Raw genomic sequence first — 26831 nt, 5'->3', positions numbered from 1 at the left:
GGACAGAAGGTAAATAGCGTGAAGCAACTAGGACGCAAGGAGCTGTAGCGCAAATCCTAAACATATCGTCACGCCCCGCCACTTGTCACCCTGTGGGCGCAAGGGCTGACAGGGATGGTAATCTGGTTCTGAGACTGTATCGCCAGTCCGAAAAGGAGAGGACTACAACTCCCAGGATGCCCCTTCCGCCCCTTTCCTCCTCGAGCTAGAAAGTGTGTACCATAGAGAAGACGAAGAAACATGGCTCCCAGAAGTGGAAGAAAGAGGCTTCACTCGTTTTTTACCGGTGAAGAGTGGCCGGAGAGTGGCGGTGGGGTGGAGAGAAGTGACTAGAGCCTTTCATCCCTTTTATCCTTCCAGCGTCTCCTGAGTCCGGTTGGCCTCACCACTTCTCTCCACTCAAAATCAACCTGTGGTCTCCTCCCCACCCAGCCCTCACTCTCTCACCCCTCCCCTCCGGAATCCTTTGCCCGCCCTCTCGCCCCCCGGGGAGTGCGCACGCGTCCGCCCCCTATTTCGCGCCCAGATCGCCGCCTAGTCCGCTCGCGCAGCCGCTGTCTCATCCGCCCGCCGACGAAGCATGGGCGTCCAGGGCTTCCAAGAGTTCCTGGAGAAGCGCTGTCCCGGGGCCGTGGTGCCCGTGGACCTCCTCAAACTCGCGCGCACGGTCTCGCGCCAGCTGCCGCCTCCGGCCGCCCTAGTTCCCGGGGCCCCACTCGCCGCCAGGTTCTCCGCGCCTCTGCAATCACCGCTCCCGCCCGCTGCCTACTCCGGGAGAACAGGGCCGACTCGGCACCATCATCCTTCTCACCACTTCCACCACCACGGTCAGGCGCACCTCGGGCTATACCCGCCGCCGCCGCCGCCGCCGCCGCCTCCTCCTCCTCCCCCTCCTCCTCCCCCCCCGCCCCCTCCGCTGCCCCGGGCTCGGGTGCTTGTGGACGCTGGCTCGGCTCTGCCGCGGCTTTATGGCGGCTACCAGACAGACTGGGTGTGTGGCGGCCAATGGAATGCCATGCTGGGCTACTTATCAGCGCTGTGCCAGGCTTGTGCCTATCCTGGTGGCGACGGTCTGGAGCTCGTGGTCATGTTCCCAGGAGGCCTGGGCAAGGACCGGCTGGCCGAGTGGGGCCGTCGGTGCCAGGCTGAGCGGCAGACAGCGCAACTGATCGTGGGACACGTGGGCAACAAAGGCACCCCTCCTCCACGGGCCTGGTTCCTGCCACCGGCCTGCTTGAGCCACTGCGTGAGGCTAGCACTCATCCGCTTCCGGGTCAAGGTGAGGGAGAGGCCGGAGCCTAAATAATACACCCCACACCTATTCTCTCCTAACTAAACAACTAACTACCCACCTACTAACCTGCCTTGCTTATACCTACCACCGCGCAGTCAGCCAACCCACTTGCCTAACTCAATCATTTTATCCATCTGCCCACCTCTTCATACCATCCCCTACTGATTCGCTCACCAACATAACCACATCTCTGTATGATCCCACTAACTCCCTTTACCTGCACTTATCCAGTTGGCCTATCTCTAGGTTTTAACAGAATTTTCTTTTGTGGCCCCATCTTGCTCCTACTCTTTTCTTCCTTAAAGCTGAAATGCCTTTTTCCAATTTTTTCCAATTGGTGTTACTCTTTCCAACCTTGCAGTAAATCAATTAAACAAATGTTAATTGAACACCTTTCTTCTACAACTTTTTCTCCCCATTTTGGCCCAGTGCTGCGTTTTTTTACCCATCTGTTCATTCAGCCTTTTTCATTGCACCCCATTTCCTCCTGCTTTAGCCTAAACAAACAAAAATCCCACTGATCGAGTTCACTGTTCAACAAGTATTAACCCATTGTGAGTAAGGAGTTTGAGAGATATGAGACATGGATTCCCACCCTTGGAAAATCAAATATATACACATGAAATATTTATCTAATGGTATAAAATATGTATGTGATTATGCTTTATGGTACAGACTGTAAGTACAGTACCTGTTTTGTGTGTGTGGATGGGGAGATCTGTGGGCTACAGTGGTCAGAGGAGGCTTCCTTGAAGAAGTTGGATCTCTCCTGCATCTTCAAGGATGGATTGGATTTGAATGGGTTACTGTTTTGGGAGGAGGCTGCTTTAAGTGGGAAAAAGAAAGTGAGAACCAAAAAGAATTATCAAGCGTATGAGGCCCCATGGGCACTTAAGTCCAGTTTCTGCATGTAGTTGGTCGCCATATGGGACCTGGGGAACAGCTTGGCAGTCTCCCCAGTTCTTGGCACCACTGCTGTTGTCTGTTGCTTTCCCATACTCTTAAGTTTCAAGTTCATACGTGTAGGGAATAGCAAGGCTTGAGAAGTAAAGGAGATAGGCAGGAAGAAGATAAAAGTAGTACAGGGTTGGATAGGGTGGAAGGCTCTTGTGGATGTGCTCAGGAGACAGAACAGAAATTGTGGGAATCATAAACTAAAGAAATTGTGCTGGGTGGAGTAATGAGAAAAAAATTTCAGCTGAGAAACTGAAAAACCTGCATAGAGAAACTTGTGACGGGCATAGAGTATGCGGTTAGTGTACAGTCATGTCAGGCTCCTTGTGCCCAGGCTGAGTAGATTATAGATGTTTTTAATAATAAAAAAAAATCCACTCATGAGCTGTCTCAAACATACAAAGGAGAAAAAAATAATGTAACACTCATTTGCTTGCCTTCCTGAGTGAACATTTTTCAGGTAATCATTCATTCATGGCCATTTTGTCGTCACTGCCACCACCCAAGCTTTACAGCCTTTGTACCTCATTGTCATTAATCTGGCTGCTGGGGGCTAACATTGATGAAATGCTCACCATGTGCAAGATGCTGATCTGTGTGCTTTAACAACAACAAAATTAGCTCATTTGATCCTCACAGTAACCTGTGAAGCAGTGTCATACCTTTTTTCCATATGAGGAAACTGAGGCAAGGGAGGTTTAGAAACTTGCCCAGACTCACCCAGCAATAAATGGTAAAGCTGAGATTTGTGCCCATGCAGTCTTTTAATAGTGGACCGCTAAGATGAATGTAAGTGATTCCATCATTCCTATACTCAACTAAAGTCATCCGTGGCTCCTGGGTAAAGGCAGGTGTGGATCATTCATTTATATTATTCATTTATTAAGTGCTTGCTACTATGGTGGTTGCTGAGGATTCAGAAGTAAATAAGGGGATCCCTGCCCTCAAGGAGGTCAGGGTTTAGTAAAACAGACAGACTGAAAACCATGTTGCAGATTGTTAGCTAACTGCAAATGATGAAAAATGTGGCCCCTTAAGGGTGCATGGTTAATTCTGGGCAAGGGTGTGAAAGTTGGGGGGAGGCTTCATAGATTGGTACTAAGCCTTGAAGAGGGCTGGAAAGGATAGTTTAAATAGTAGACAAGGGTGTGGAGACATAGAATTACCTGCTGTGAGCTCTGAAGTAGATTTTGATAGGAGATTGGCAGGAGAACTGAGCACTGAGTATGGGCTTATGGTTTCCAAACTTTTTGTTCATGCACCCCATCAGTCAAAATTTTGGGGAAGCAATCTTAATGGCCTATTGAAATTCTTCATCACATATAGTCTCATTTTTAAAATCTTAGTTCATCAAAAAATAAGATGGATTGGATAAATGGATTGATACACGATAAAGCAAATGTAGTAAAAATGGTAGAATCTCAGTGGTGGGTATATGCATGTTCTCTGTAAAAGTATTTCAATTTTGTCATATGCTTGAAATTTTTCATAATAAAATGTTGGGGGAAAAATTCCCATGTGTCCTTTTCAGTTCTGAGAAACTCGATTTGGGGAATATATAAATCTTATTCCCCATGCTAGATTATAAACAAACTCTTTGATCTTTTAAAAAGCAAGTAGTATGGCTCTTAATATATTAGATTTAAGACAGGCTCCAAAATTGCATATGTAAAATATCTGTAGATGTTATCAGTCAGTGAAGTTCTCTCCTGATCTGGTCAATGATTTTTGTTATTGGAGTGTAGGAGAACTTTCTGGTTTCAAGCATGGATTTGAAAGGTATTGGTTCATAACAAATGGTAGTTTGACTTTTCAGAGGAATGTTCTGCTATCTTAAAGACAGCAGTTTTTCACTTGGGTGATGTGCATGCTAACCGTTCTTTTGACTGAAATGCTAGTGCTTCAGAACAAAACCCACTGCCTTATTTTTCCTCCCCTTGGTTTTGTTCTTAGGTCACAACATGGGCCTTTTTTCCCCAATCTCATTTTCATTTGTGATAGAGAAAATAGAGGTGGAAGGATTAAATAAAAGATAAATTGCTGGATTGTCTGTTTAGTTTTAGACAACTTGGGACTTCCTGTGAAAAAATTCAGTGTATATTATTGGGATGAATTTCATCATTTGGTTGGTTTCATTTCTATGTTCTGCAAACCTTTGTAAATGGTAATGGGCAGTAACAGAAAAATTGAGTAAACTGACAAATTGCTAGTCTGATTTCAGCCCAAGCAGTTTTAGAGTGTGATTTAGGAGATGATGTAGGATGGTTAAGGGGTTAAATGCTTTGTTTTAATGGTTAATATATATTTGGAAAAAAAGAAAACACATCAAATGCACCATTTCACAGCTGTAATTGTTTAAAATGGGGCTGATTAAAGAGAAGTGAGTTCATTTGAAGAAAAGTATTAAGTTGCAGTGCTTGCATGTGGCAGAAGTCCTGTTGGTGGTACATGGATGAGCAAAGTTTGAGAAGTCTGACCAAGAGCTGATGTTATTTTGTGCTTTTGTTCTCCAAAATACAGCATAGCAGTGGTTGTTATTATGCCTCCTGATTATTTACTTATCCTCAATCATAGACACATTCTGAAAAGTCAGTGACTCTTTTAGGTGGTCTAATGGTAGGAAAAAATGACCAGAATAGTAATTATTACTACTTCTTGAGCACTGAGTTTTATATAAAGTGTTTCTTAAATACCTCATTTAATCCTCACAATCTTCCAAGAATGAATGGTATTCTTCCCACTTAACAGTTGAATAACTGAGGTGCAAAGAAGTGAAACAATTTTTCTTTGGTCTGGATACTAGTAAATGGTGGATAAAAATTCTTGTTCTGGGTCTGTATTGCTCACAATTCCACCACACTGTTTACTTTGTTTTATACATTCTTGTGTAAGATTATGCATTTTTATTGGCTAGATAATGTGCATAGATACCTGAGGAAAAACAATAGGAAGTGTAGATTTATTGAGCACTTACTTTGTGCCAGCATTTCTAAATGTACAGTACTGCCAGTACGAAGTAAATGTGTAAGCTGAATGCCAAGTGAGTGAGTCATAGTGATGTTGTAGGAATTCGAAAGTCACAATCTCTTTCTTTTTTGCATTTTTAGTCTCTTCCTCTTTGGTTTCTTTCCCTTACAGCATACACAAATAACCTTTAAAAAAAAACTCCTTTATTTTGTAATTCCTTAAAGCTGTTACCCTTATCCCTGTTCTTCTCTTTTAACAATTATTCTTGAAAAAAGACTATTAATTCCTATTTTCTAGCCTGTTGCCGCTTGGTATCTGATGTCACCATTCTGAAACTGCCACATCCATTTCCACTCATACTCTTTCTTGGTCCTCTTTGAGATAATTGACAGGATTGAGCCATCTTTTCCCTGAATTTCCTTTCTTGGATTCTATAATGCCGCTCACTTCTGATCGTCCTTGCAAGTCTGGTTCTTGCTCCTTTTTTCCTAAGTTAATTCTTCCTCCTCTGCCTGCTTCCTGAAGCATGGGTGTTCTCAAGGCTTCTCTCCTAGTCGTATTCCTCTACACTCATTTCTTGAGCAATCTCATCCATTATTATGGCTTTAAATATTAACTATATTCTAATGGTTCTTATAGCTTTTTCTCTGCTCCTAATCTCTCTCATGAGCTCTCAACACATCTTCTCAGCTGTCTACTACTTGATGACTGTAGGTCACTAAAACTAAAAAATACCCAAATGGAACTCATCTTTCCACAAAACTTGTACCTATTCCCAGGAATAGAACAAGTTTTGGGGAAAGATGAGTTCCATTTCAAGCCAGAAACTGTGGAGTCTTTGTAGTGCTTCATTCTCCTGTCACTTCCACTTGGTCACCAAATCCTGTCACTTCTGACTTTAAAAATGTCTCCTGAGTTCAGCCATTTCTGCCCCCATTGCCTTACTTCAGGCTGCCATCATTTCTTATCTGAACCATGAAAATAGCCTCAACTTGCTCCTTCACCACTCTCTGGACTGTAGGCCATCTTCCGTAGTGCTGTCAGAGATACCATCCTGAAAACCAAAGCTGACTTTGTTTTGTGTCTGAAGAGACACACTGGCAACTCTTCTCTTTTCTTTTATTGAGGTACCTAAATAATACAACTTAGTGAATTTTAAATGTGTATGTACTCATGTAACCACTCAGCTGAAGATATCAAACATTCTCATTTTTTTCCCTTTACATATTTCACCCATCCCCCACCCTTCTCCCTTATAACAACCACCAGTTCTCTGTGTTTATGAGTCTATTTCCAGTTTGTTTGCATTCGTTTTGTTTTTTACATTCCACATATAAGTGAAATCATGTGGTATGTGGCTTTGACTTATTTTGCTTAGCATAATACCCTCTCCCACTGACTGCTTTTTGCCAACCCTATCAAGTCCACACTTCTCAGCATGGCAAGCAATACCTTTTACAGTCTGATCCCAAACTCTCTCCAGCCTTACTTGGGGCTTACCTATGCCGACAGCTATTCCATCCTTTGGAATGCCCAACCATTCTGAACTTTGTTAGTTTCCTGGAAATTCCATGTTCTTCACACAGTGTTTTTCGGATATTACTCTTACCCTTGCATAGAGAATTTCTACTTACTCTTGCTCAAGTTACCACTATGAAATCCTTCCCAGCCAGGGTGAGTGATGCCTTCTCTTGTGCTACTGAAGTGCTCTTTTCTTACTTTTCTCGTATTTTTTTCTCTCTCATAGTATTTTCATATCACATTATAATTCACTTTTTCTTCCTCATGCTGAACATTACATCCCCAGAACTTACTTATATTGTAACTGTAAATTTGTATATATAATTCTCATTTAATTGAGCTCCAAGTAGGCAGGATTTGCCGTAGCGCTTTACACATTATATACAATAATGGTTGTTAAAAGAGAGAGAAGGGGAGAGATTGGTTGATTAATTGACTGACTATAGAGGCTACAAAGGTCAGATAAGAAAGAACTTAGAGCCAGTGTTTTATATTATATGTTAATTCCACGTAAATCAACTCAGATTCCAAGTGAAATTGCAAAATTCTGTTAAGTAAATTTGTAGCTGCTTAGCAATGCATTTAAAGAATAAACTTCCCCTTGATGGTAGTAATATAGCTACCACATGGGCTGGGTACCTTACATAGATTTATTATGTCATTGATCACAACCACCCTTCAGGATATGTGTTAAAATATTTTTTTAAAGCTAAAATAAAAACAGGCTCAGTAAATTCACTGGGCCAAGGTTGCACTGCTAGAATGTGGTTGAGCCAAGATATGAACCTAAATATATTCAACACCAAAATCCTTCATCTTTAACATATCTCAAAACAGTATTTTTCCCAGAACACTTTTCTTATATTTAGTTTGTGTAGCCTAATGGCTAAGAGCACAGATCTTGCAGCCAAACTGATCTGAATTAATTTAAATGAATTCATTTAATCCTTTTTCTTCTACCTGCGTAGTTATATAAACTTGGGCAAGTTAACCTTTCTGTGCCTCAGTTTCCTCAGCTGAAAGATATTAAATGATTTAATGTAAGTACAGTGCTGAGAACATTATGTGACGCATAGTAAATTCCATGTAATACCAGCTGTTACGACTTTGACCAAAGTGTCTTGTGTGACAAGTAGGTTAGACATTGATCGCTTCACTCTCATGCTTCATGTTTTACATGGCATAGCATGCAGGGTCCTTCATGATATGCCTATTGTGTTCTGGCCTCTTTTCTCACCATTCATATCAGGACAATGAATACTTTTCAGTTCAGTTAACATTTTTTGAGCACCTGCCCTGTGCCAGACCCTCTGCTAAGAACTATGAACAGGGAATTCATTCATTGAACAAATATTTATTAGGATCCTACTGTGCACCAGGTACAGTTCAAGATTGTGAGGATAAAGCACTGAACAAAACATTTCTGGGCTTAATAAAATTTACATTCCAGTGGGTAGAACAGACAATAAATAAGATAAAGACAAAATATATAGTATTTTAGGTGACATAGTAAGTGCTGTAGAGAAAAAAGAAGTAGGGAAGTGAAGTAAGGGAAGGTTGAGGTCGAGGGTATACTCTATCCCTCCAGGAGCTCATAGTCTAGTAGGGATGACAGGTAAGAAAATAGTAACAGCACGAGGCCTGAGGATCTCTGGACCTTGTTATAGGCTCAAGGACATAAAACTGAGTGGGAGCAGTCACCCAGGGGGTGGAGCCAAGATGGCAGCATGAGTAGAGCAGCAGAAATCTCCTCCCAAAACCATATATATTTTTGAAAATACAACAAATACAACTCTTCCTAAAAGAGAGACCAGAAGACACAGAACAACAGCCAGAATACATCCACCACTGTGTGAACCAGTGCTTCGCGAAGGGGTTAAGATACAAGCCGCAGCCCAGCGGGACTTCAGCACCCCTCACCCCAGCTCCCAGCAGGAGGAGAGGAGTCTGAATGGGGAGGGAGAGGGAGCCCAGGACTGCTAAATAGCCAGCTCTAGCCATCTGCACCAGAGCACAGACACACAGTGCGTGGTGTGCTGGATACGAGGGAAACGGGACAGTAAGACCTATGAGTGGGTCCCCGCAGCTGGCGCCCCTGGGACAAAAGAAAAACGAATGCTTTTCGAAAGTCTTAAAGGAGGGACAGTGACCCCACATCTGGATGGAAGCATCCCGGAACTTTTAGCCTAGCAGCTGGAAACCCCAGGGAACTCCAGGAGCCCTAACCCTTGGGCGACAGCGCAGCTCGGAGGCCCCTCATGGAGATAAACAGCCTCCTGGCCATTTCCCCTCCGACGCGGTTCAACCATAGTGGAGCACCAGCCCAAGGCAGGCCACGCCCACGGCTACCACGGAGCTAAACTCCACAGTGCCGGGCAAGAATCAGAGGCCCCGTCTGCATGCAGCTGCCCAGCACAAGCCGCTACAGGTTGCTGTTCTCCCAGGAGAGGAAGGCCACAAACCAGCAAGAAGGGATATTATCCCAGCCGACACATGCGCCAGCTCTGCACCACTACCCCTATCACCATGAAAAGGCAGAAGAATTTGATACAGACCAACATCACAGAGTCAACTCCTGAGGAGATAGACCTAACCAATCTTCCTGAAAAAGAATTCAAAGGTCATAACCATGCTGACAGAACTACAGAGAAATATGCAAGAGCTAAGGGATGACGTCTGGAGGGAGATTACAGAAATGAAACAATCTCTGTAAGGATTTATAAGGAGAATGGATAAGATGCAAGAGGCCATTGATGGACTAGAAACCAGAGAACAGGAACATAGAAGCTGACACAGAGAGAGATAAAAGGATCTCAAGGAATGAAACAATATTAAGAGAACTGTGTGACCAATCCAAAAGGAACAATATCCACATTATAGGGGTACCAGAAGAAAAAGAGAAAAACGGATAGAAAGTGTCTTTGAAGGAAAAATTGCTGAAAACGTACCAACACTGGGAGAGGAAATAATCGATCAGACCACGTAAGTACACAGAACTCTCAACAGAAGGGACCCAAGAAGGGCAACACCAAGACATATAATAATTAAAATGGCAAAGATTAAGAACAAGGACAGAGTATAAAGGCAGCTAGAGAGAGGAAAAAGGTCACCTACAAAGGAAAGCCCATCAGGTTATCATCAGATTCTCAACAGAAACCTTACAGGCCAGAGGAGAATGGCATGATATATTTAATGCAATGAAACAGAAGGGCCTTGAAACAAGGATACTGTATCCAGCACAATTATCATTTAAATATGAAGAAGGGATTAAAGAATTCTAGAGAAGCAAAAGTTGAGGGAATTTGCCTCCCACAAACCACCTCTACAGGGTATTTTAGAGGGACTGCTCTAGATGGGAGCACTCCTAATACTAAATAGATGTGACCAGAGAAAATAAAATCACAGCAAAGAAAGCAGACCAACCAAGTACTAACTAAAGGCAAAAAATAAAATCACCTACCCACAAAAGCAGTTAAAGGAAACACAAAAGAGCACAGAATAAAACAACCAACATATAAAGAATGGAGGAGGAGAAATAAGAAGGGAGAGAAATAAAGAATCACCAGACAGTGTTTATAACACCTCAATAAGCAAGTTAAGTTAGACACTAAGATACTAAAGAAGCTAACCTTGAACCTTTGGTAACCGCAAATCGAAAGCCTGCAATGGCAATAAATACATATCTTTCAATAGACACCCTAAATGTAAATGGACTGAATGCACCAATCAAAAGACACAGAGGAACAGAATGAATAAAAAAGCAAGACCCATCTATATGCAGCTTGCAAGAAACTCACCTCAAACCCAAAGACATGCACAGACTAAAAGTCAAGGGATGGAAAAAGATATTTCATGCAAAGAACAGGGAGAAAAAAGCAGGTGTTGCAGTACTAGTATAAGATAAAATAGGCTTCAAAACAAAAAAAGTAACAAGAGATAAAGAAGGACATTACATAATGATAAAGGGCTCAGTCCAACAAGAGGATATAACCATTATAAATATATATGCACCCAACACAGGAGCACTAGCATATGTGAAACAAATACTAACAGAACCAAAGGAGGAAATAGAATGCAATGCATTCATTTTAGGAGAATTCAACATGCCACTCACTCCAAAGGACTGATCCACCAGACAGAAAATAAGGAGACGGAGGCACTGAACAACACACTAGAACAGATGGACCTAATAGACATCTGTAGAACTCTACATCCAAAAGCAGCAGGATACACATTCTTCTCAAGTGCACATGGAAAATTCTACAAAATAGACCACATACTAGGCCACAAAAAGAGCCTCAGTAAATTCTAAAAGATTGAAATTCTACCAAGCAGCTTTTCAGACCACAAAGGTATAAAACTAGAAATAAATTGTACAAAGAAAACAAAAAGGCTGACAAACACATGGAGGCTTAACAACATGCTCCTAAATAATCAGTGGATCAACAAACAACTTAAAATAAAGATCAAGGAATATATGGAAACAAATGACAACAACAACACAAAGCCCCAACTTCTGTGGGACGCAGCAAAAGCAGTCTTAAGAGGAAAGTATATAACAATCCAGGCATACTTAAAGAAGGCAGAACAATCCCGAATGAATAGTCTAACATCACAATTAACAAAACTGGAAATAGAAGAAAAAATGAGGCCTAAAGTCAGCAGAAGGAGGGACATAATAAAGATCAGAGAAGAAATAAACAAAACTGAGAAGAATAAAACAATAGAAAAAATCAATGAAACCAAGAACTGGTTCTTTGAGAAAATAAACAAAATAGATAAGCCTCTAGCCAAACTTATTAAGAGAAAAAGAGAACAAATATCAACAGAATCAAAAACGAGATTGAAAAAATCATGACAGACTCCACAGAAATACACAGAATTAGTAAAGACTACTATGAAAACCTATATGCTAACAAGCTGGGAAACCTAGAAGAAATGGACAACTTCCTAGAAAAATACAACCTTCCAAGACTGACCAAGGAAGAAACACAGAAGTTAAACAAACCAATTACGAGCAAAGAAATTGAAGTGGTAATCAAAAAACTACCCAAGAACAAAACCCCCGGGCCAGATGGATTTACCTCGGAATTTTATCAGACATACAGAGAAGACATAACACCCATTCTCCTTAAAGTTTTCCAAAAAATAGAAGAGGAGGGAACACTCCCAAACTCATTCATTCTAAGAAGCCAACATCACCCTAATACCAAAACCAGGCAAAGACGGCACCAAAAATGAAAACTACAGACCAATATCCCTGATGAACGTAGATGTAAAACTACTGAACAAAACATTAGCAAACCGAATTGAAAAATACATCAAGAGGAACACACACCATTACCAAGTGGGATTCATCCCAGGGATGCAAGGATAGTACAACATTCGAAAATACATCAACATCATCCACCACATAAACAAAAAAGACAAAAACCACATGATCATCTCCACAAATGATGAAAAAGCATTCGACAAAATTCAACATCCATTCATGATAAAAACTCTCAACAAAATGGGTATAGAGGGCAAGTACCTCAACATAATAAAGGCCATATATGATAAACCCGCAGCCAAAATCATCCTGAACAGTGAGAAGGTGAAAGCTTTTCCTCTGAAATCGGGATCAAAACACGGATGCCCACTCTCCCCATTGTTATTCAACATAGTACTGGAGGTCCTAGCCACAGCAATTAGACAAAATAAAGAAATACAAGTAATCCAGGTTGGTAAAGAAGTTAAACTGTCACTATTTGCAGATGATATGATATTGTACCTGAAAAACTCTTAAGACTCCACTCCAAAACTACTAGAACTGATACGGAATACAACAAAGTTGTAGGATACATAATTAACACACAGAAATCTGTGGCTTTCCTATACACTAACAATGATCCAATAGAACGAGAAATCAGGAAAACAATTCCATTCACAACTGCATCAAAAAGAATAAAATACCTAGGAATAAACCTAACCAAGGAAGTGAATGACCTATACCCTGAAAAATACCAGACACTCTTAAGAGAAATTGAAGAGGTCAATAACAAATGGAAACTCATCCCATGCTCCTGGCTAGGAAGAATTCATATCATCAAAATGGCCATCCTGCCCAAAGCAATATACAGATTCAATGCAATCCCTATCAAATTACCAACAGCATTCTTCAATGAACTGGAACAAATAGTTCAAAAATTCATATGGAACTGTCAAAGACCCCAAATATCCAACGCAATCCTGAGAAGGAAGAATAAAGCGGGGGGGATCTTGCTCCCCAACTTCAAGCTCTACTACAAAGCCATAGTAATCAGGACAATTTGTTACTGTCATAAGAACAGAGCCACAGACCAATGGAACAGATTAGAGACTCCAGATATTAACCCAAACATATATGGTCAATTAATATTTGATAAAGGAGCCATGGACATACAATGGGGAAATGACAGTCTATTCAGCAGATGGTGCTGGAAAACTGGACAGCTACATGTAAGAGAATGAAACTGGACCACTGTCTAACCCCATACACAAAAGTAAATTCAAAATGGATCAAAGACCTGAATGTAAGTCATGAAGCCATAAAACTCTTAGAAAAAAAATAGGCAAAAATCTCTTAGATATAAACATGAGTGACCTCTTCTTGAACATATCTCCCTAGGCAAGGAAAACAAAAGCAAAAATAAACAAATGGGACTACATCAAGCTGAAAAGCTTCTGTAGAGCAAAGGACACCATCAATAGAACAAAAAGGTACCCTACAGTTTGGGAGAATATATTCATAAATGACAGATCCGATAAAGGGTTCACATCTAAAATATATAAAGAGCTCACACACCTCAACAAACAAAAAGCAAAAAATCCAAGTAAAAAATGGGCAGAGGAGCTGAACAAACATTTCTCTAAAGAAGAAATCCAGATGGCCAACAGACACACGAAAAGATGCTCCACATTGCTCGTTATCAGAGAAATGCTAATTACAACCACAATGAGATATGACCTCACACCAGTAAGGATGACTACCATACAAAAGACAAACAACAGCAAATGTTGGCGAGGTTGTGGAGAAAGGGGATCCCTCCTATAATGTTGGTGGGAATGTAAATTCGTTCAACCATTGTGGAAAGCAGTATGGAGTTTCCTCAGAATGCTCAGAATAGACTTACCATTTGACCCAGGATTTCCACTTCTAGGAATTTACTCTAAGAATGCAGCACTCCAGTTTGAAAAAGACAGATTCACCCCTGTGTTTATCACAGCATTATTTACATTAGCCAAGAAATGTATCAACATAAGTGTCCAGCAGTAGATGAATGGATAAAGAAGAGGTGGTACATATACACAATGGAATATTATTCAGCTATAAGAAGAAAACATATCCTACCATTTGCAACAACATGGATGAAGCTAGAGGGTATTATGCTTAGTGAAATAAGCCAGGTGGAGAAAGACAAATACCAAATAATTTCACTCATATGTGGAGTATAAGAACAAAGAAAAACTGAAGGAACAAAACAGCAGCAGAATCACAAAACCCAATAATGGACTAACAGTTACCGAAGCGAAAGGGACTGGGGAGAATGGGAGGGTAGGGAGGGATAAGGCTGGGGAAGAAGAAAGGGGTCATTATGATTAGCATGTATAATTGTGGGGGAAGCGGAAGGCTGTGCAACACAGAGAAGACAAGTAGTGATTCTACAACATCTTACTACGCTGATGAACAGTGACTGTAATGGGGTTTGTGGGGGGAACTTGGTGAAGTGGGGAGCCTAGTAAACATAATGTTCTTCATGTAATTGTAAATTAATGATAACAATAACATCAAAAAAAATCAGTGGGAGTGGCAGAACCAGGATTTGTATACCAGACATCAAAATGCTGGTCCTTTCATCTAGACGACAAAGGAAATTACAAAGGCTATCATAAGGATGGCAAACTGGTAGCCCATAGGCCCACACACTTTTTTAAAGTAATTCATTGATTTTCATTGATCAGTAGTGTTTGTTAGAATCTGAAGTCAAATAGTGGGCTTGGGCTAAATATTAAGGCATCATATAGTTGAATTGTTTTTCATTTCCCCCATCACTTAAATTGCATTATACAAACACATTTCTTTCTTGACAGATAGGAATTTTGTTGTTTTGTTGCCAACAACTTAAAAATTGTGAAACATTACAAAAATGTCTGACTTTCCAGCTACTCCTGAAAGATCAGATCCTCTGGCAACACAGGCTGCTCCTTTTGCTAAGCCACATGACCTTTATTTATCTGAGTCTCTTCCACTCTGTGGTGACTCCCTGACAAAGTGACCAAGTGCCACTTGCCATTCATGGTTGCCATCTTCTACAATGGCTCCCAATGATTCCTGCCTCCTGATAGTCATACACTTGTGTAATCTTCCCACATCCCGTGTGTGTGGGCTGGGCATAGTGACTTTCTTCTAATGAACAGACTACAACAAAAGTGATGAGATACACTTCCAAGGTCAGGTTATAAAAAAACTCCAACTTCCATCTTGTTTGCACTCACTTTCTCTCTTGCACTCTGGCTCTTCTTGCTTGATCACTCTGATGAAGCAGGCTGCCATATTGTGAGGTGCCCTTTGGAGAGATCCACATTACAGAGAACTGAGGGCAGCCTCCAACCAACAGCCAGTGAGGAACTGAGACCCTCAGTCCAACAACCTGCAAAGAACAGAATCCTGCCAACTGCCATGTGAGTGATCTTGGAAGTGGATCCTTCCCCAGTCACACCTTGAGATGATTGCAGCCCCAGCTGACACCTTGATTGCAGCCCGAGAGAGACCCTGAGCCAGAGGACCCAGTTAAGCCACACCCATGGATACTATGAGATGATAAATGTTTTTTAAGCCACTAAGTTTTCGGTGTATTTGTTACACAGAAATTGATAACTAAAACACCATTTGTGGTTTTGTGTTTACTTTTTTTTTTTTCATTAGTCTGGATTTCAAAGAGCTGTTCTTCCCAGTGGGGACAGAATTATTTTTTTCTTATAATCAAAGTATCAGATATACAGTCTTATGTTGGTTTCAGATATACAACACAGTGGTTCAACAGCTACCCATATTATTAAATCCTCACCTCCTCTAGTGTGGTCACTATCTACCAATGTAGTGAGATGTTGTGCCTGTACATTTTTATAGTAGTTTTGATGGACAGAAATATCACATGTGTCCACATCTATAAAAAGAATAAAAGATTATCATACAAAAGGGTCACATATTTTAAAGAAAATTGGAGAGAGCCTATTTCTTAGAGTAAGTGATGAGTATTCCTCTATATCTAAATAAAATGGGTCTGTTTGTCTGTTGAAAGACTACAATTTAATATGCCATTATAAAATAAACCATTGTAGAACTATGACCAATATACAAAAATGATGAGTGCTGACACAAAACTTAAAAAAGGTCTTGGAATTTCAGTAGTCTGTGTTTTGGAATATAGACAGAATAAGTAATATTGCCATGAAGTGCAATTGTGTAGAAGTGAGAAGTTGCCAGGACTTGAAAGCCTTTTGTGGCAGTAGTTTAAGAAAAGTGTGTCTGTTGAATACAGTAGAAATTACATCATAAACAAGCATTTGCAACGGTAGGAAATACTGTTGCTCAAGATGTGAAAGATTGATAGCTGAACATTTTGGGGACAAATTAAATCAAGAACTTGTTTCAAAGTTTTAGACTGCAGCTGGTTACAACAGATATAAACACTACCTCTATAGCTGTACACTTAGCTATGTGCCTAGCTAGTACTTCTTAAAGTGTAGTCCTTGACCAGTAGCAATGTACCACCTGGAAGCTTGTTAGAAATATTAAATATCCAGGCCCTAGCCCAGACCTACTGAATCAGAAACTGAAGATGAGCTTGTTAATCTGTTTAAACAAGTCTTCCAGATGATTCTGAAATACCCTAGAGTTTGAGAACCACTGCCCCTGACAATGTATATGGAGGACTAGGTGTAATTCATGTATTGAGAATTTTGAAGCGGCCTAACTTAGACTTGGAACCTGTGACCACATACGTCCAGAAATACCTGGATTTTGTGTGTTGAAAAAAGTTCTGGAATTTTAGTATAGATTGGTTAAAGTTAGTGAATATGACCATTAGTACTTCTGCAGTAGTGTTACTATTGGGCTTAGGAAACTTCAATTCAAAGCAGAAACATTTTAGAAGACCTTAAAATTGTTTACTGTATTATTCCTTAGGGTTCACTTTTTATGCAAGAATTTTCAAAATGTGTCATGTCAGTAACTAGTAATTAACATTGTGATTTGCAGCAAACATAGTTGAATACTTTGCTTGGTGAATTATTAGATGTGTGTTATGAAAATCTTTCCTATTAAATGGAGATTGATTGGCTTGGTTGAGGCATGGTAATGAAGATACTGAAAAAATGACTTATTTGGTACCTAAAGGGCATTCAGTCCACCAACAAAGACCGAAATTAAGTATTTGGTTTGTTTGGTTCCAAGTACACATCATCTAGACACTGAATAAAAGTAGGATTGTTCTGAAATACCTTCACACATGTGTAGTTTTATTTGCTCATTCGTAGCGTAACTAGGCCTTTGGGAAACTAATTTGGCAGGAGATAACCTGGCTGACTTTGCTGAAATTGGTTTCAAAGAAATGAAAGTGGTGGTCTGAATTACATTCCAGAACTTGAGGAGTTCTCTATCAAATTCCAGAAGAGGTTCTCTGACATTATATTTTATGAAAATGAACTAATATTGTTCAGTTAGCCTTTCTCAATCACTGTTCATGGTGTGAAAGATGAGCTATAATGGAGATACTGAATTACTGTGCTATGGTACTGAAAATGAAGGATGATGTCATTGAAATACCAGAATTCTACAAATGTCTTGGGAGTACTTGCCCTAAATACAAAAAACACTGTGCAGAATGTCTATCTGTGTTACAAAATGCCTGCCTTTCCAAACAGCTGTTTTCCATTATGAAATAGGATAAAATTCCGAGTAAAGGATTCAAGGCTAAATTCTTTACTGCACATTGTAACACAAAAATACAAGACCTGACAGTGACCTCTTGGTACAGAAGAAAGGTATCAGACCTCCTGTTGCAAGTCAAAGGAGAATAAATCACACATACGCAAATGTAATGGTTAATTAAAAATTTTTTTAACATGTGTTTTTAATTTTTAGTTTAAATGTAAACTCCCAACATTCTACATGTTTGTATTCTTAGCACCCACAGCATATCTTAGTTAAAAAAATCTACATTTCTGGCAGTTTGTTTTAACTCAGCCCCTTCATTAATTTATGTTAGCTGCCTAGCCCCTGAAAGCATTTGCAGCCCCTAATGGAAGGACTCTTAGAAATTTCTCACCACCATTGTCCTCTCTGCAGTTTCTGTCTTCCTTTCTGAGGTAACCCAAAACCCTCCTTGGATTCTTCTTGTCCTATTCCTATGGATGCCTTTCATCAGTGCTTCTGATTCTTCAATCCTGAAGATTTGCTTTGGGCAGAACAAGTGTCTGTTATGTTATCTACTTGTCTCCTGATTTCTGAGGACCTACGTACCATCGACTTCATCTCTGCAGAATAAACAGGCAGTGATTGATTTCATAACCACTTTTTCAGAGCCTGTGTGCTAGGTTTTTAAAAAAATCATTTCTAAATACAATCGGGTGGGAATTAGCAGTCTCCATTTTATAGATGAAGCAGCTAAGTGACTTGTCCATAACTTGCCCCACCACTTGAATTTGAGCATAGGTTCACTGGATGCTGAAGTTCCTGCTGTATCCATTACAAAAGTTATTCTCAAAGCATAGAGTCTCCAGTCCCAGGATAAGCCACAACAGATTAAAATACTTAAGTTTTTTCTTTATTGTTAGGTGTGACAGGCAGTTTCATCTACAGAAATTGTGTGGCTCCTGGAAGCCTAAGAGCAATTAAGGGTACTAAAATTGGGTACTCACTAATTAAAATTAGCACCATAATAGCCTTTACTGAACACTGGGTCAGTATTCGATCTGCAGCTTTACTGCACGATTTAATGGCAAGGACTCTACCATGCATGTGTTTGTAGATGATTGAGATTCCTTACAGTTAGGAGGGAAGGCCACTTTGTTGATGTTGCATTGAATTGGCTGTGGTTTTCGACTGCTGGCTGCTATTCTTACTTTTTAATGCTACATTATTCTTTAGTTCTGTGATTATCAATTAGCCTCAATGGTTGTTGAACTCAGTGTGTAGTGATGCAGTACTACCAAAATAGTAGTTTTAAAGTTAGATTTCAAGGCATATAGGCTTTATGATTGAATAAATTACCCATATTTCTCTTGCTAAAGCAGACTACATAGTCCACTCCACGTCCTTGACTTTTCTTATAAGGTAATGCTTATCTCTTGATGTCTTTTTTGCTTGGATTTGAGAACAGGTGGAGAAGGTGGACCATAGAGCCCTACCTGAGTCAGATACCAGTTTGGTGTATTTAACATGGTAGGTGGAAGTGAGGCTAGTATCCCAGCGAAATCCGGGAATAGTTGGAGGAAGTCAGGTACTGCAGAGGCTAGAAAGTGGTGTTACCTCTGGATTAAGATCTATGGGCCAGGCAGGATTCTAGAGACCCTGGTGGGTGTCATATAATCACTGCGAATAGTGGGTTCACAGTCTAGTTCTTATTTATGGCCCTGTGCTTATTGTATTGTGAACTAATTCGAAGTTAGTGTTTGTTCAGCTTTCCAGTTGCCTTTATTTAAGAAACAACATACTCAATGGAGAGAGCATTATTTTGAAGTTAGACCTACCTGCATTAAAATCCAAGTTCTACCATATGACTAGCTGTGTGATTTGAGGCAAGTTATTTAAATTTTTCTGTTAAAAGGGAGGAGGAAGGGGATTAATGATAATGCATTTCACAGAGTTAGAAGGATAAATGAGATATGTCTTAAATTGATTAGCCTAGTACCTATGGTGAAATATTAATCACTAGAATGTTACCTCCATGGCAACATGAATTTGGGACTCTTGTTACTGCTCTGTCCCCATGCCTAGATCAATGCCTGGCATATAGTGCCTGACTCAGTAAATACTGGTTGAAAGTTCAAATGGTTCATTGGTCCCCTACCCTGCAAGTGTTATATGCACCAGAGACACAGCAGTAAACAAAATAAACCAAGAAATACCAGCCTTCTTGGTAGTGATATCTTCGGTAAAATATTTCTGAAAGAGCCAAAGAATAAAATAGATAAAATGGAGAATATGAGCTTAGATTGAAATGAAGTAGGAGCACATGTCCTATCTGGTTACATGGCCCAATTCTCCACCTGCCCAAGTTCTTGTGTGGGAAGCACGGTTTCAAAACCACTGCTTTAGACTAGTTGTGATTGGAAATGAGACATTAAACTTTTCTCAGTTGTTTTCCCCAGAGTTTTATAAATAGGTGTTCTTCCAAAAAAGCATTACCCCACTGACTCGTTAAGTGCCTTTTTTCTGTGTTCCTAGTGCTTAACTTCTCACATGCAAAGTGTCTAACTCTGGGCTCTCTGCATCCTGGTTCTTAGTGGGCCCTATTATTGTTGGACTAAGTAGTGAGCCAGCAATTAAAAGCCATAGTCTGTTGTTCAGAATCTCAACTCTTACTTTCTTTAAAGCTCAATGTTTGGTTATGATGTTGTTTAATCTCAAGTAATCATTTGTCTCCTGGAAAGTTGCAAAGTTAACAACTAACTGGACCAGTTTGGGAGAGTAACTGGAAGTCATTCTGCTTACAGGTGGCAGCAGTCTCGCAGATGTTGGAATGGAGCCAGGGTGCTCAGCTTTTTTGTGGCTAGAAGGCTTTTTCCTTGTCCTGGTCAGGATTTAATTGCTATTAGCCACTCTAGATTGTATTTTGCTAGGAATAAATTGCCATGCTGTTTTTGTTGAAATATAGTTGATATATAATATATTTGTTTCAGGTATACATCAGAGTGATACAACAATTATACATTACTAAATGCTAACCATGATAAGTGGTTACCATCTGTCAACATGCAAAGAAAGATATTAACAATACTATTGACTATATTCCCTATGCTATACTTTCATCCCTGTGACTAATTTATTTTATAATTGGAGTTTTGTACCTCTTCATCCTGTTCACCTATATAACCCATCCCACTACCCCTCCCCTATGGCAACCATTAGTCTGTTCTCTGTTCTCAAATCTATTTCTGTTTTGTTTTGTGTTTTAAATTCCACACAAGTGAAATCATGTGGCATTTGTCTTTCTATGACTTATTTCACTTAGCATAATACCCTGTAGGTCCATCCATGTGTTGCAAATACAAAATTTCAATCTTTTTATGGCTGAGTAATCCATTGTATATATGTACCATATCTTCTTCATCCATTCATCTGTCGATGGACATTTAGGTGAAAGCACTGTTTCTTAAGCTTGCCTCATCATGACAGTCACCTGGAGTTCTTGGAAACAAGTGTCGATTCTTGGATGAGCAGATAAAGAAAATGAGGTATATACATACAATGGAATATTACTGAGCCTTTAAAAAGGAAGGAAGTAATAGAAATACCACTTGACCCAGGAATTCCACTCCTAAGAATTTACCCTAATAATGCAGCAGCCCATGTTGAAAAAGACAGATGCACCCCTATGTTTATCGCAGCACTATTTACAATAGCCAAGAAATGGAAGCAATCTAAGTGTCCATCAGTAGATGAATGGATAAAGAAGATGTGGTACATATACACAGTGGAATATTATTCAGCCATAAGAAGAAAACAGATCCTACCATTTGCAACAACATGGATGGAGCTAGAGGGTATTATGCTCAGTGAAATAAGCCAGGCAGAAAAAGACAAGTATCAAATGATTTCACACATCTGTGGAATATAAGAACAAAGCAAAAACTGAAGTAACAAAACAGCAGCAGACTCACAGAACCCAAGAATGGACTAACAGTTACCAAAGGGAAAGGGACTGGGGAGGATGGGTGGGAAGGGAGGAATAAGGGGGAAAAGGGAGCATTACGATTAGATACCAAAATTTAAAAAAAGGAAGGAAGTTCTTCCATTTGAGGCAACATGGATGAACCTGGAGGACATTATGCTTAGTGAAATAAGCCAGATACAAAAGGACAAATACTTCATAATACCACTTAAAAGAAGTATGTCATTTTAAAATTTGCTGAGAGTAGATCATATGCTGTGTTCTTACCACAAAAAATAATAATGCAGGGGGCAGAAGGACACTTTTGGAGGTGATGCATATGTTATGGCATAGACTGCAGTGATAAGACTTATCTCACAATTCATCAGGTTGTATACATTAATTATGTACAGCTATTACTATGTCAGTCATACCTTAGTTAAGTGGTTTTAAAAAAATAGGTTTCCAGCCTGGCCCTACACAAACTGAATCAGAGTCTTCAGGGGAAAGGTCTGGAATAGCAGTTATCTTCAGAGAATGGGGTTAAAGGGATGATTACTTTTGACTGTACACCCTTATGTATTGTTTGATTTTTTTAAACCCAGTGTATGTTCTTCTTTTATTCAGTTGTAATTTATCTTTTGAATAAGTATTGTAATTTGTGGTACAAAAACAAAATCTCCTTTCCACTCCTGTCCTTAGCCACTAGATTCTTCTCCCCAGGGGTGACCAATATTGTCAGTGTGTGGTGTATTCTTTCAGAGACACTATGTGTATCAAAGCAAATACATATAACTATATATAAAAATACATTTTACATATATATATATATATATACACATACTACACACAGAAATACCTTTTTATTCTTAAAAATTTCTTATTGAGGTACATACCATAAAATGCACAAAACTTAGTACAGCTTGCTGAATTTTGACAAGTGTGTACACTCATTTAACCATCACCCAAAGCAAGATATCAAAGATTCTCATTAAATTTTTCCCCTTAGCCTATTTCACTCATCCCCCATCCCCTCCCCTATGGCAACCACCAGTCTGCTATCTGTGTCTATGAATCTATTCTGATTTGTTTGTTTTTTAGATTCCACATATAAGTGAAATCATATGGTATTTGGCTTGCTCTGACTTATTTCACTTAACATAATACCCTCTAAGTCCATCCATGTTGTCACAAATGGCAAGATTTTATTCTTTTTTATGGATGATTAATATTCCATGAAAAGACACACCTTTTTAGAAACAAACTGTCACATACTATATATAATGTTCTGTACTTTGCTTTTATCATTTAATATATCATGCTAATTTTTCCATGTAAGTACATAGAGTTTTGTCTTTATTTTTTGTTGTTCCAACCCATGCTATTGTATGCACATGTTATAATTTATCTAACCAGTCTCTTATTGATGGGCAATTAATTCCAGTTTCAGCTCTTGCTGCAGTGAATAGTTTGTACAGTTGCAATGTCACTAGTTTGCAGTGTGGTTGCTTAAACATTTGCATTGTTGTCCCAAATGCTTACATATATATAAGATCAATTTCTTGAAGCAAAATTACTTGGTCCAATGATGTGTGCATTTGTGATTTTGAAAGATCTTGTCAAATTGTTCTCCCTAGAGATTGTACCGTTTACATCGTTACCTTCAGTATTTGCGGGGCCTCTTTCCTCACCAGTACAATATTTACTAATCCGATAGGAGAAATACTATCCTCATTATTGTTTTGGTTTTCACTTTTCTTATCACAAGTGAGTTTGGTTATCTTTTTATATGCTTAAGGTCTATTTGTGTTTCCTTTTTTTTTTGGTGGAATGCTCTGTTGGGTTGTTAGGCATTTTATTTTCTTCTCTGTTAGACAAATTAGCCCTCTGCATTATGAGTTGCAAATTTTTTACAGTTTGTCATTTGTCTTTTGAGTTTACTTATCTTGGCTTTTCCCAAGCAGGAATGTTTTGTTCTTATGTAGTCAAGAGTATTGATCTTTCTCTCTGCTGTTACTCAGTTTTTCTCTTAAACTTTATCCACTCTGAAATTGTATATATAAAAAAATTCCCCCATGGTGTCTTCTATTATTTTTATGGTTATTCCAGTTAAAGTGTGACGTATGGGTCCATCTTATTTTTCTCAATTAAGCATCCAGTATTCCCAGCACTATTTGTTGGATATCTATATTACACTTGTAATTTAGAAAACAAAGTGTGTTTTTATTTTCAACACAAAATATTTAAATAAAGGGAAGGGGAACTTCTATAAATTAAGAAACTTAGAAGCCATATCAACCAAATGCATCGTGTGGACCCTGTGTGGATCCTGACTTGAACAAACCAACTAACAAGACAATTTTGAGGCAATCATGGAAAATAAATAGGGACTGGATATTATGATATTAAGAAACTATTGTTAATTTTATTGGGTGAAATAATAGTATCATGTTCATTATTTTTAAAGTTTTTATCTGTTATAGATAATGAAGGATTTATAGGTGATTTTCTATCTGAAATTTGCCTTAAAGTATGCTAGAAATGACCAATAATCATATGAAAAGATAACATCACTAATCATCAGAGAAATGCAAATTAAAACCACAGTGAGATACCACTTCATACCATTAGGATGGCTACTGTAAAAAAAGAGAAGAGAGGGAGGCGGAGCCAGTATGGCGGTGTGAGTAGAGCAGTGTAAATCTCCTCCCAAAAACACATAGAGCTATGAAACTATAACAAAGAAAAATCTTCCTAAAATAGAGACCACAGGACACAGGACAGCATCCAGACCACATCCACACCTGCAAGGAACCAGCGCCTTGCGAAGGGGGTAAGATACAAGCCCCGGCCCGGTGGGACCCGAGCGCCCCTCCTCCCGGCTCCCGGCGGGTGGAGAGAAACCGGAGCGGTTTTTTTTTTTTCTTTTTTTTTTTTTGGCGAGCGCTTTTTGGAAGCCTTAGAGGGACGGGCCCCCGTTGCTGGGGAGGCAGGGTGGCGGACCGGTGAGCAGGTGCCTGGGAACGGCGCTGGAGGACAAAGAACACCCTGCGTTTCTCCCTGCGGGACCGGCAGGCGGGTGCCTGAGACCGGTGCCTGAGGACGGAGGAGGTCGCGCGTTTTTCCCCTTTTTTTTTTTTTTTTTTCTCTTTTTGGCGAGCGCTTTTTGGAAGCCTTGAAGGGACGGGGACCCCAGTGCTAGGGAGGCAGGGCGGCGGGACTGGTGAGCGGGTGCCTGGGACCGGCACCTGAGGACAAAGAATATCCCGCGTTTTTCCCTGTGGGACCGGTGGGTGGGTGCCTGAGACCGGCACCTGAGGACGGAAGAAATCGCGCGTTTTTCCCCTTTTTTTCTCTCTTTTTGGCGAGTGCTTTTTGGAAGCCTTGAAGGGACAGGGACCCCGGTGCTAGGGAGGCAGGGCGGCGGGACTGGTGAGCAGGTGCCTGGGACCAGTGCCTGAGGACAAAGAATATCGAGCGTTCCTATCCTGCGGGACCGGTGGGTGGGTGCTTTTTGGAAGCCTTGAAAGGACAGGGACCCTGGTGCTAGGGAGACAGGGCAGCAGGACCAGTGAGCGGGTGTCTGGGACCGGCACCTGAGGACAAAAAAAAAAAAAAAAAAAAAAAAACCGCTTGTTTTTTCCTTTTTCTTTTTTTTTTTCCATTCTTTCTGTTCCCTCTCTCATTGTTGCTGTTGTTGTTTTGGTTAGGAGAGTGCTTTTTGGAAGTCTTAAAGGGGCAGGACAGGTCACTTAGACCAGAGGCAGGGAATCTGGGGATCTCTGGGGACTCTAACCCCCTGGGCAGCAGGGAGCACAGAGGCCCCTTACGGAGATAAATAGCCTCCTGGCCGCTCCCCCTCCAACGGGGCTCCACCATTTCGGAGGAACAGCCCCAGCCAGGCCAAGCCCACAGCAACAGCGGAGATAAACCCCAAAGCAACTGGGCAGGAAGCAGAAGCCCTGTCTGCGCACAGCTGCCCAGCACAAGCCACTAGAGGTCGCTATTCTCCCAGGAAAAGGCCACAAACCAACAAGAAGGGAAGCTCTTCCAGCGGTCACTTGTACCAGCTCTGCAAACTATCTCTATCACCATGAAAAGGCAAAACTACAGGCAGACAAAGATCACAGAGACAACACCTGAGAAGGAGACAGACCTAACTAGTCCTCCTGAAAAAGAATTCAAAATAAAAATCATGAACATGCTGACAGAGATGCAGAGAAAAATGCAAGAGCAGTGGGTTGAAGTCCGGAAGGAGATCACAGATGTCAGGAAAGAGATCACAGAAGTGAAACAATCCCTGGAAGGATTTATAAGCAGAATGGATAAGATGCAAGAGGCCATTGAAGGAATAGAAGCCAGAGAACAGGAACGTATAGAAGCTGACATAGAGAGAGATAAAAGGATCTCCAGGAATGAAACAACACTAAGAGAAATATGTGACCAATACAAAAGGAAAAACATTCGTATTATAGGGATACCAGAAGAGGAAGAAAGAGGAAAAGGGATAGAAAGTGTCTTTGAAGAAATAATTGCTGAAAACTTCCCCAAACTGGGAGAGGAAATAATCGAACAGACCATGGAATTATACAGAACCCCCAACAGAAAGGATCCAAGGAGGACAACACCAAGACACATAATAATTAAAATGGCAAGGATCAAGGACAAGGAAAGAGTTTTAAAGGCAGCTAGAGAGAAAAAGGTCACCTATAAAGGAAAACCAATCAGGCTAACATCAGACTTCTCAACAGAAACCCTACAGGCGAGAAGAGGATGGCATGATATACTTAATGCAATGAAACAGAAGGGCCTTGAACCAAGGATACTGTATCCAGCACGACTATCATTTAAATTTGATGGTGGGATCAAACAATTCCCAGACAAGCAAAAGCTGAGGGAATTTGCTTCCCACAAACCACCTCTACAGGGCATCCTACAGGGACTGCTCTAGATGGGAGCACCCCTAAAAAGAGCACAGAACAAAACACACAACATATGAAGAATGGAGGAGGAGGAATAAGAAGGGAGAGAAGGAAAGAATCTCCAGACAGTGTATATAACAGCTCAATAAGCGAGCTAAGTTAGGCAGTAAGATACTAAAGAAGCTAACCTTGAACCTTTGGTAACCACGAATCTAAAGCCTGCAATGGCAATAAGTACATATCTTTCAATAGTCACCCTAAATGTAAATGGACTTA

The 26831-nt window shown here is 40.3% G+C and overlaps 1 protein-coding gene across 3 annotated transcripts in view; it reads left to right on the top strand.

The window, feature by feature from the left end:
• Positions 1-238: 238 nt before the first annotated feature.
• Positions 239-26831, top strand: part of FAM120C (family with sequence similarity 120 member C) — a 144418-nt gene continuing 117825 nt past the window's right edge. For 2 of the 3 annotated variants that reach the window (XM_073227964.1, XM_073227963.1), the window contains exon 1: positions 239-1279. In XM_073227964.1, coding sequence (XP_073084065.1) covers positions 581-1279 — 699 coding nt within the window. In that variant the 5' untranslated portion in view covers positions 239-580. The remainder of the gene's footprint in view (positions 1280-26831) is intronic. The other variant, XM_037010375.2, reaches the window with a different exon arrangement.

The sequence above is a fragment of the Manis javanica genome, chromosome X (assembly GCF_040802235.1).
Source record: "Manis javanica isolate MJ-LG chromosome X, MJ_LKY, whole genome shotgun sequence".
Classification (NCBI taxonomy): Eukaryota; Metazoa; Chordata; class Mammalia; order Pholidota; family Manidae; genus Manis; species Manis javanica.
Note: the sequence above shows the minus strand (reverse complement) of the source record. Positions and strands in the feature narration are given on the sequence as shown.